Source organism: Conger conger, chromosome 17 (assembly GCF_963514075.1).
Source record: "Conger conger chromosome 17, fConCon1.1, whole genome shotgun sequence".
Lineage (NCBI taxonomy): Eukaryota > Metazoa > Chordata > Actinopteri > Anguilliformes > Congridae > Conger > Conger conger.
Genome location: NC_083776.1, coordinates 27,321,839 through 27,333,622, shown reverse-complemented (window position 1 = coordinate 27,333,622; position 11,784 = coordinate 27,321,839). Strand labels below are relative to the sequence as shown.

At 44.4% G+C, this 11,784-nt stretch overlaps 1 protein-coding gene across 8 annotated transcripts in view; it reads right to left on the bottom strand.

Annotated features, from left to right (window-relative positions):
* Nucleotides 1-11: 11 nt before the first annotated feature.
* LOC133116223 (muscleblind-like protein 2a) overlaps nt 12-11,784 on the bottom strand; it is a 63,894-nt gene continuing 52,121 nt past the window's right edge. For 3 of the 8 annotated variants that reach the window (XM_061225568.1, XM_061225573.1, XM_061225569.1), the window contains 2 exons: nt 11,154-11,189; nt 12-3,775 (listed from right to left, as the gene is read on the bottom strand). In XM_061225568.1, coding sequence (XP_061081552.1) covers nt 3,645-3,775; nt 11,154-11,189 — 167 coding nt within the window. In that variant the 3' untranslated portion in view covers nt 12-3,644. Of the gene's footprint in view, nt 3,776-9,865; nt 9,958-11,153; nt 11,190-11,784 lie in introns of all 8 variants that reach the window. The other 5 variants (XM_061225574.1, XM_061225576.1, XM_061225570.1 and 2 more) reach the window with 4 other exon arrangements.

Below are 11,784 nucleotides of genomic sequence, written 5' to 3'. Positions count from 1 at the left end.
CAGAGTCCCTCTGTTTATTATCATTTTATTTGTTTTGTCTCAATAGGTTTTACACCATTTTTCAGGAACCAAAACAACTGACTACAGAACGTAAGATAGCACATTATATATGCACAAATAAAACATTTTTAAATGAATACATAAAAACTAATAAAATCCAACAAGGGCTTCTTTCTTCTTTTTATGATCCCCAATGTAGATGGACTACCGTGAGAGAGATGGATTCAGGTGGCACACCAGCAGCGTTTATGAGTGGGGCTGTTCAGTGCGATGCACACACCACAGCCTCCCCATCATGCACTGCACCGTGTGGCATATTGGCCTCACAATGAAAACGGCAGGAGTGACAAACTTAACGAATAAAGCAAAGGAGATGGAGACTTTATTTTCAGCAGACCAACTGCAACCGCCCGTATTTAAAAGAGCTCAGAAATCACACAACACACACTAAAAGGTAAGGCAAAGTTTACTATAACCCTGGTCTGCTCAGAAAGAGTGGGCTCACCCCCTTTACCATCAAATCAGATGCACAACACGCATCAGGCAATTGGCAACACCACATTCAGACTGTAGATTCATTCGATTTAAAACAAAGACAAACCAAAAAACCTGTGTACTATAATTGCAGCTGAGGAATTACATTTGCTTTCTGTGTTACTGTGTCTCACTTGTTTTCCTAGAAACATTGGTTACATTTAACAGATCTTTTTTTTCTTTAAATGTGCACCCAGTTTGGTGTGAGCAACAACAACAAACAAACAGTCTGAACGCTGATGTCAACTTTGCCTAATGCTAACACAATACACATTCATTAGAAATAAAATAATTATGCACTTGTGGAAACATAGTGCAATCCTAAACTCTGCTACTCACCCATCAAACACTACTTTCACAACTAGATTCCACTGGTCTAGGTGAAGCCCAAAGCTCCCGTTTGAACTGCAGGGCGACCTTCTTGCTGAAACAGGTTTTATAATCTTGTATTTTCATACTAAAACAATAGGTAGCTCTTCTCTATCATCTCTTCAACAGAAGTATACACTGATACAAAGATGGTTAAATGCTGCAGACATATTAACTGTATATATTTTTGACATAAAATAGGAAATGTTCCAATATCTGCTTTACAATCTAGTGTGGTACAGTGTTCTAGAAAAAAAAATCAACTTAACAATTAACATTTACAAAAATACATAACTTTAGTCACTGCAACTTTAGGTTGCCACAGCAACAACTTATTATTGTTATGAAACATTACCATACCACAGTGAAAAGTAAATGTCTTTTTTTTTCTTTCATTTTTTTTTTGGTAAAATGTTACCTATACAATAAACTTTTTTAATAATATAAGCAATTCTAAAGACTTGCTCATACTGCAATGCCTTGTCTTGTGTTGGTGACAAGGCAGTTGACAGAGAGATCTGGGAGCTTGCCATTGGTGGAACAGTTCTCAGGTTGCCGCCCCCTTGCCAACCCCAGGTTCTCATTGGCTGATATGACAGGTCCAGCCCTTTGATGAACCCCCATCACATCAAAGCAAAGCTTAATAAATTACATTCATTTTAAAATACAATAGGTTACAACATTGTTCTATTACTAATATTTAAACAAAAGGTTAAACCATGACAATAAAATATATTCAATCACCTTTCAAATCAAAAATTACATATATAACTTCTGTGTAAAAAAAATGATAAGAACAGTGCTTTATTCATGCTGAACAAAGGAAGTTACACTGTGGATTGTCAGTATTAATCAAGCACCATGATATATATCATGATTCTGATTAAGTTTTCAACACATACACACATGGGTACAAAAAACCAGGAAGAGAAATAAAAGCAGTAAGTAATGATTAGTCGGAAACACCACTGAATGCAATTTCAAATGAAAACAAACTTTCAAATATTTTACAAAACATATTAAGTAATGTTATGGTGAATTAGTTACACAATGTGATTACATGTAAGACCACATCACACCGAATGATAGAAGTCTGATTGGCTAGAGCGGAACTCAACTGAAATATCTATGGCCATCTTAGAAAAATAACTTGAGACTCCTTTCAAATACAATGCAAAGACAACAAATTCAAATATTAAGATGAAAGGAAAATGCACAACAAACAGGTCACATTCCCCCACGTTCTCACTCGACATCACCCACGTTCCAATGTAAACTATATCCAAACCAACTGTTAAAAAAGATTCCGTTGAAATTTATCGAACATTCGGGCCAAGCTGTCTTGATAAGCTTTAATATGGAAAGTTGTAAGTAATGCTGTGTTATTGGTGCTCTATCCATTGACCAGGCATTAAGTGGATCACAGCACTGTGAAAATGTGTATCTCTGAGTGTACACATTTCCCTTTAGGTTCAGCTGAAAGTGGAGGTGGTGGCAGACCTGTCTGAAACTTTAATATCTCTTCAGATGCCTTCTCAAGACGCTTGTGAAAGTGTTTTTTTAGGCACTTCTACAGTTTCTCAAATAGAAACGGACAGGATTATGGAGGAGGGGGGCAGCAGTCCCTGTGAGTCTGTCCCGTTTTACGAGAATCATCTAATGCACTTTTAACGAGCCTGTACTCCCTCTTCCGCCTCGCCCCAGGGAGCCGCACCACCAACATGACCCGCCCCCTTTCCCACTGGCCCGTCCGTATCCCAGCATGCCGCTCTCCAGCGTTTCCTGTCCCGTCTGCCTGCAGACATCGGACCTGACCGGTGAGGCTGCTTTGTCTCTTTCCTGCCCGCCAGCTTGGCGTGGCACAGAGGGGAGCCACAGCGCCCTCTAATGGCCAGTATTGTGACAAACCTCCACCCCACCACCTGCGTAACAAACCGTAACCCAGCGGATGGTTCCCACTGTGACAGGGGTTAGGAAACTATTTTTAAGATACTATTTAATGTGCAAACCCTCCCCCAGGTTGATTTCAAACCCCTCTACTCCATATTTTGGCCATTTTAACAATAATCTTTTTAAATTATATTGTAATGCTCATATTTGGCAGGCAGATTGTAGTTATAAGCATGGTGGATGTGCACAAGATTTCCTGCCTGGTGGATCAGGCCATACCATCTTTAAGGGGGTAAGAATGATAACATAGTATAGCCAACCCACCAGCCAAATACCAGCATATATGTTATGACATTCATATACGTATATAATATTTATGTATATATATGTATTTATTTATTTTTGTCTTAAGAAATAAAGATCAAGCAATCTACCTGGCCTGACTCACAATCTAAGTGCTGTGAAAACTCCCTCTTAAAACACAATCAAGCACTAAACACCAATCATCATCATCATCATCATTTCTTTTTTCCTGACAGTGCAAATGAGGAGGGCTTCTCCCCATATAGTGAGCTTTGTGCAGAGTCTTTAAAAAGGAAACACAGAATGAGAATAACCCACGTCACTGAAGAGAACATCGGTAATCAATCATTAAAAAAAAAAAAAATTACATCTCCACCTTCACCTATAGAGTCTATGCATCTACTTGTTTTGTTTGTTTGTTTGTTTGTTTGTTTTGATTGTGTTAAATTACATGTCAGTATTTTCCTAGCAATACATACACAGCTCTTGTATACATTACACCAGCGCTCAATGTTATAGTTAATGAGTCATCCTTAGCCGAGTAGCTATTAGCATGCAGGTTGTTGTAACTCTAGGGAAGGGGACAGGAAGTATTTACAGAAGGGCTGCTTTGGGCTCCGTAGTGCAGCATCTTGACACGCGCTGTTGGTCCCTGTGCTGTGGGTTACTTTAGGATGATCTGTGTCGGGGAGCAGACACCAGGAGAGACCAGTTAGACACACACACACACACACACACACACACCACACACACACCACACACACACCACACACCACACACCACACCACACACCACACACCACACACCACACACACACCACACACCACACACCACACACCACACACACACACACACACACACACAACACACACACAACACACACACACACACACACACACACACACACACACACACACACAGACACACACACATAGACACACACACACAGACACACACACCACACACCACACACACACACACACACCACACACCACACACCACACACCACACACCACACCACACACACACACACACACACACACACACACACACACACACACACAAGGTTGGCCCGGAAGCCAACCGTAATGTCATACAGAAACCTACGCGTTGCCATGAGCAACTGCCCACATCTTTCAAATCTGTATTATAAATGGGTTTGGGTACAATCTGTGTCCAAAAAGCATAACCTTTTTGCAAAAAAATGACATAAAATCCTGTCCTGTAAAATAAATAAACAAGATAAATGGAAATCAACGGAAAAGAATTGCTGAGGAGGGGGTGCTCTGACAGGGAAGAATACAATTGCTTATTTTGCTCTGTTGGTGTTTGTCCCATCCTTTTGCTCACAGGAAGTGACAGCACAGGAAGTAGCCAGGCAGGAAATAAAATGGCAGCATAACGCGAAGTGGAGCAGCTCCAAGACCCCTTCCCCTAGGGAAGCAGGCTTCTGCAAGGTGTGTGTGCGTGTGTGAGTGAGGGTGTGCATGTGTGTGTGTCTGTGTGCATGTATGAGGGTGTGCATATGTGTGTGTGTGTGTGTGTGTGTGTGTATGCATGTGTGCGTGCGTGTATAGGTGTGTGTCCTCAGTTACAGCTGGCTGGGGCTGAAAGGGGCACTGTGACAGCAGATCTGTGCTCACACAGGTAGAGGCAGAGCATTAGGTCATAAGCAGCCAGCGGAGGCAGCAGAGAGCAATGACACACAGTACAGATGATGGAGGTCCAACAGCAGGCAGACAGCCATGCTGCAGAGACACGAACGTCAGTTACTGCAGTGACGGATCAACATGACAGATCTCCTCTCTGTGCACTGCTCCACTATTGTTTGCAATGGCCCCTGACACACTCACTGACATCCATCTGCTCTAAACACAAGGCCCGTTACACATTCACATCTCTGCTCTGCACCCAATGCCCATTACACACTCACATCTATCTGCTCTAAACCCAATGCCCATTACACACTCACATCTATCTGCTCTAAACCCAATGCCCTTTACACACTCACATATATCTGTGTTAAACCCAATGCCCATTACACACTCACATCTATCTGCTCTAAACCCAATGCCCATTACACACTCACATATATCCGTGTTAAACCCAATGCCCCTTACACACTGACATCTATCTGCTCTAAACCCAATGCCCATTACACACTCACATATATATGTGTTCAACCCAATGCCCCTTACACACTGACATCTATCTGCTCTACACCCAATGCCCTTTACACACTCACATCTATCTGCTCTACACCCAATGCCCTTTACACACTCACATCTATCTGCTCTAAACCCAATGCCCATTACACACTCACATATATATGTGTTAAACCCAATGCCCCTTACACACTCACATCTATCTGCTCTACACCCAATGCCCCTTACACACTCACATCTATCTGCTCTACACCCAATGCCCTTTACACACTCACATCTATCTGCTCTAAACCCAATGCCAATTACACACTCACATATATCTGTGTTAAACCCAATGCCCCTTACACACTCACATCTATCTGCTCTACACCCAATGCCCCTTACACACACTCACATCTATCTGCTCTACACCCAATGCCCCTTACACACACTCACATCTATCTCTCAAAACCCAATGCCCCTTACACACTCACATCTATCTGCTCTACACCCAATGCCCTTTACACTCACATCGATCTGCTCTACACCCAATGCCCTTTACACACTCACATCTATCTGCTCTGCACCCAATGCCCATTACACACTCACATCTATCTGCTCTGCACCCAATGCCCATTACACACTCACATCTATCTGCTCTAAACCCAATGCCCCTTACACACTCACATCTATCTGCTCTACACCCAATGCCCTTTACACATTCACATCTATCTGCTCTAAACCCAATGCCCATTACACACTCACATATATCTGTGTTAAACCCAATGCCCCTTACACACTCACATCCATCTGCTCTACACCCAATGCCCTTTACACACTCACATCTATCTGCTCTGCACCCAATGCCCATTACACACTCACATCTATCTGCTCTAAACCCAATGCCCCTTACACACTCACATCTATCTGCTCTACACCCAATGCCCTTTACACATTCACATCTATCTGCTCTAAACCCAATGCCCATTACACACTCACATATATCTGTGTTAAACCCAATGCCCCTTACACACTCACATCCATCTGCTCTACACCCAATGCCCTTTACACACTCACATCTATCTGCTCTATACCCAATGCCCTTTACACACTCACATCTATCTGCTCTGCACCCAATGCCCATTACACACTCACATCTATCTGCTCTACACCCAATGCCCCTTACACACTCACATCTATCTGCTCTACACCCAATGCCCTTTACACACTCACATATATCTGCTCTAAACCCAATGCCCATTACACACTCACATATATCTGTGTTAAACCCAATGCCCCTTACACACTCACATCTATCTGCTCTACACCCAATGCCCCTTACACACACTCACATCTATCAGCTCTACACCCAATGCCCCTTACACACTCACATCTATCTGCTCTAAACCCAATGCCCATTACACACTCACATCTATCTGCTCTAAACCCAATGCCCTGTACACACTCGTTCACACCGGTCTTCTCTAAACCAAGGACCCCTTACATATTTACATATGGTTTGGTGTATGTCTCTGACTGTTATTCCTATTTCACAGCCTCATAATAGCTTCCTTGACTGTCACTGGCACAACTCTGGTCCTCATGTTGACAAACGCCAAACACTCCAAAGGCAATAAAGACTAGATACTGAAAGTTTTCTTATACCAACACTTTGGCCCTGATTAAGCAGGAAAACCGGAGACGCCAACTGTCCAATTACTTCTGGTCCCCTACAATGGAGGGACTATGTATAAAAAGGGATGCAATTCCTACACAGATCACCCTGTAAATACCCTCAAATTAAAGGTGACAGTCCACTTTGTTTCACTTTGTTCTAACCTCATTGTTTCATTTCAAATCCAATGTGCTGGGCTACAGAGCCAAAAGAACAGAAAATGTACCACTGTCCAAATATTTACTGTGTAAAACTGTGTATCTGACAGATTATTTTAAAATAATTGAATTCATTTCATTTCTAACCAACTGTTATTTTTGGTATTTGTTAGAAAAATATCCCAATGTTTTATTCAATGATTCATGATCAAAGCAAAACTCCATGCACTGTTCACTTAAATTACACTTTTGCTTTCAATTTAGCTTTACTTTTCAATGCCTGACATTTCTGTCACATTCATTAGCCAGGTGCCAAACCCAGCAGACATCTCACAGGGGCTTAAAAGCAGTGATACAACAGCAACTCCGCTAAACTGATCTTTATAAAGGGCAAGCACGTGCAATTCCACTACCTCACACTGGGGGAGCTCTAGAGACACAGTAGACATCAGAAATCTACTTCCTACCAACCAAACTCCCACATCTGATTCAAAATGAACATATACGTAAAATTATGTAGCCTATATTTCTATTTACATAAAAAATGCATGTAAATATCAGGTGGAGAGAGCCTTTTTCATCTCCATCGTTCAATGAGCACAGTTACAAAGTTCTCTGCATGACAGGACCTTATCCTTAAAAGTAAACCTAGAGCACACAGTTCAAAGCCTGGGTTCACATGCATACTATGCACAGTACACACTTCATAGTCACATTAGAAACAGTTTGGCTGGGCAAAATAAAGTACTTTTAAAAAATAATTGTCTTGACCGTATAAATACTCAAATCAGAGAAAAATGATTGCTTTATTTATTTCTGATATAGTCAAACCTATAATCAAGGGATGTCCATTATTGTCTAAAAAAGGCCTTTTATGATAATCTGTGCCCTGCAGGTGGTTTGGGACGACCCCCCATAAATCCCTCCATGTTCCATGCCTTTGATGCCAGTACTGGGAAGCAGCCTTAATGCTTCAAACATCTGTTTTTTTGGGTCCTGCAGACCCAGATGTCCCGTCATTGTGAGGGACACTTGGGAATCTGGCTGGGAATCTGCCTGTGCTTCCACGGAATTCCAGAGGAGCAGCAGATCGTGTTCCAAAAAAGGCACGCATCGCAATGTTGATGTAACGAGGCCACGCTGACCCAGGGGATAAAACCCGTCTCTCATAAGGATGTACTGGAACAGTGCCACATGCTAACCCCATTTACCACAATTTCTACGTGTAGCAGGATTATTACCAATCAATATCTCTGACCAGGATACACCTGCCACAGTAAACAGCAAGAAGCAAAGACCCGGCCAGGCACCCAGCCTACTGGTGTAACATCATACACCCCCTCAGAGGCACTGACCAAGGCAATACTGTAGAATATAAAACATGAACGTAGCTTGAATCTGAAGAGCAAGAGACAGAGTGAGTAACATAACAGAGAAGGTGATTTAGAGAGAGAGAGAGAGAGAGAGAGAGATGAAATGTTTGCCCTGAGTAATGAGTAAAGTGGACTCTGACCCTACAGTAAGGTGGTGACCACATGGCCTTGTCACGGGTGCAATGTTTTAGAAGCCGCCCCACGAACGTCACGTCCCCAACCAACCCGACATTACCACAATGTTTCCACAACATTACCTCAACGTTTCCAAACAAGACGCTGCGCGTGCCGCGACCTTACCGCAACGTTTCCCAGCAAGACGCAGTTAGCTGGAGGCTAATTAGCGATCAGCGGCTTGGGTCAAAGATCTGACTCGACGACCAACAAAAAAAACTAGTGTTCGGGGTTGCGAATGTTTCCAATACGAAGTACAAGCATTTTGGCAGCAGATGGTGTACGCCCGTTAGCGCAGGGAAAGCGGTCCCGCGGTGTGAGCGCGCGAGGGTTTAAATAGTAACGCAACGCTGCAGAGCTTTCAACGCCGAAGCAGGAGCAGACACCCCGCTCTTATGCGGCCTTAAAACCCGCTCCACGGCACTCCTGTGCGGCTCATTCAGGAAAGGCACTCGAGACAGACGCCGGCTCTCCAGCCTGGCTATACAGTGTGAAACCCCGCGTCTCTGAGTGATGCTATAATTAAGCAGCACCCTGCAGGGCTGCCAGCCATGGACTGCACCAAACGCTGTATAATCGCAGGCACTACGCTGTTTTCTGGAGTGATTATATGTTGCCGTTTTTAAAAAGACAGGCCGCAGCTCAGCTAAGCGTACTGTTCATTTCTGGCTTGTGGCGGTGTTGCACCACCATTCGTCTCCCTGCGTACGTGCAGGGCATCACACGACCCCCCCCATGTGTGTTGATGGAGCGAGGATAAGGGTAAGGACAGATCTCATGGTGGAACAGGAAGCTTGGCGGCCATTTTGAGCTCTCTTCCTCTCTCCCAGCATTAAGCCGGAGATCCTCCCACCTGCATCAGGGAGGGAGCCTGAGAAAGCTGCTGCTTTAGTGTCTACACAGACAACCTCTGAATGCAGATGAAAGGGACACTTGACATTGAAATAAAAGAAGACAAAACAAAAAAAAACATGCAAACAAATAAGGAAATAATGCAACACAACACAACTACTATTCTGCAAATGTCAGAGCTCTAAATAAGATATTATTTTGGCGTATAATTACCAAATAATTGATGGATTACCATGAATCACCATAGGTCTACCGCTACAATAAGCACAAAACACAATTTATTCACAAAGAATCAATGTTGTAACAGCATTAGAATTATAATATAATTCTCATTGGCTAAGTGCTTATTGAGAGCTCAGGGACTCATGAGAGACAGCTTTAAAAGGAGCAAACCTGATTGGCTGGTGCTGTTGCTGCGTAGGGACTTGTGGCAGGAGTTGTAGCTGCAGAGACAGTAGCAGGCGTAGCACTGTACATCATGGGGACTTTATCGGGGAGGGAAACCATGGAAGCAATGAACAGGTGGGCGGAGCGTTATGGTAACCATGGCGATAGGGTTGGGGTTGTTTTTGGCGTGGTGAAGTATTAGAGAGAGCGGGGGGCAGGCCATCGTTAGGTTGCACCGGCAGATGGCATGCAACCACAATGCAAAGCAAGGAAGCGAGGGAGGAAAGAAAAGAAAGAAAAAAAAAACAGAACAAAAAAAAAAAAGAGGAAGAAAGCTGATTACAATCACAATTGAGGAAATTTTTTGCTGCATAATCAGTGATTCCCAGAGAAGGTACAGAGAAGGAATTTGGAGCCTTCAGAATTATCCCTTTGAGTCAATGTGAGAACATAAAAAGCAAAACAACTATTTTAACCAGCAGTGTGCTGAACAGACCGAGAACAGTCACTGTGTTTAATACACCAGATGCTCAGGCAAAATAAGTAATATTTACATAGAAATAAATCTATATACTTTACTTTGAAATAAACACTCCCCTGGGAAACCCTGATTAAATTTCCTAATCCACAAAGCACAATAAAAGGCAGCTTAGCCACTCTTACGCTACTGATCAGCTCATTATCACTACATTAGCCTGCTGTCAAAAAACCTGTTCAGTATCATTCTGACTGAAGGGAACTGTGTGTGTGGGAGGGGGGACGTGAAATTAAACGAAGCAATAACTGGAACAAAACTGATAATACACCAAAAAAATAAATACAACAGTAATCGCACACAATAGTGAAGAGTTTCAAAAGAGCGCTTAATAATAAAGGTAAATAGTCAAGAGAACCTGTTGGACGGGAGCATGGTGAACAGTGCACGTGCTCTGGCAGGTGAGGCGAGGGCACGGGTGACATCACAGCCCAGCCCTGCCGTCACCAGCGAGAGCGCTTCAGTCCCCGGCCGCATTCGCACAGCCGCCCCGCGCAGGTGCGCCCCCAAAGCCCAGGCCGACGTCCCCGCGGCTCAACGGGCCTGCTGAGGAGCCGTTAGCCTGGCGCTAGCGCAGAGCCACCTGGGATGGCTCCGGGCCGAGGCCCAGGACCGATGGGGCCGGCGGGGCTGAAAGCCGGGCCCGGGAGCGCAGCGGGGAAGCCCCAGGAGCCCCCCGCCGTTAGCGCGGCTGTGCGAATGCGGCTGCGGCTAGTCCGTCAGCAGGCCGTGTCGGCGGAGGGCAAGAGAGGGACCTACCAATGCTGGTAGCAGGAGTCATGCACAAGACCGAGCCTGGGGGCCATGCAGCAGAGTGGAGAGAGATTAATACAGGGAAGGGGGGTGGGGGGGGGGGGTGGGGGTGGGGAGGGAGAGGGAGAGAAAAACAGGTTAGCCGGAGATAGACTTCAGCATGCCTCACACACACTGCCTAATCACCACCACTGCCCGCACATTTGTAGTCTTCAGTGTACTTCGGAGGAGGGCTCTGCTTTTATTTTTATTTTTTTGGGAGGGGGAGGGCTAGATAAGGCTAGACGATCAGACATTTCGGAGAGAAACAAATCAGTGCAATTCCGGCAATGTAAATAATAATGGGAGTACATGGAGGATTCACGCAAAAAATGTCCCACGCTGAACAGAGAGGGAAGGGAGAGAGAAAGCTTGGCTTGAACGAGTGTGTGGGGGGTGTGTGTGTGGGGGGGGGGGGGGGGGGGTATAGCAGCCGTACAGAGGAGCGTGATCAGCGTCTAGGGTCGGGAGGGTGAGGGGGGCGATCGCACCAAGCACCTAACACGGTTAGCGGCAGGAGAGAGGACACTGTTACTGGAAATGAGATCACTGGCACTACAGTAGCACACACGACAGTCAGAGGGGCAAGGAAATGCTC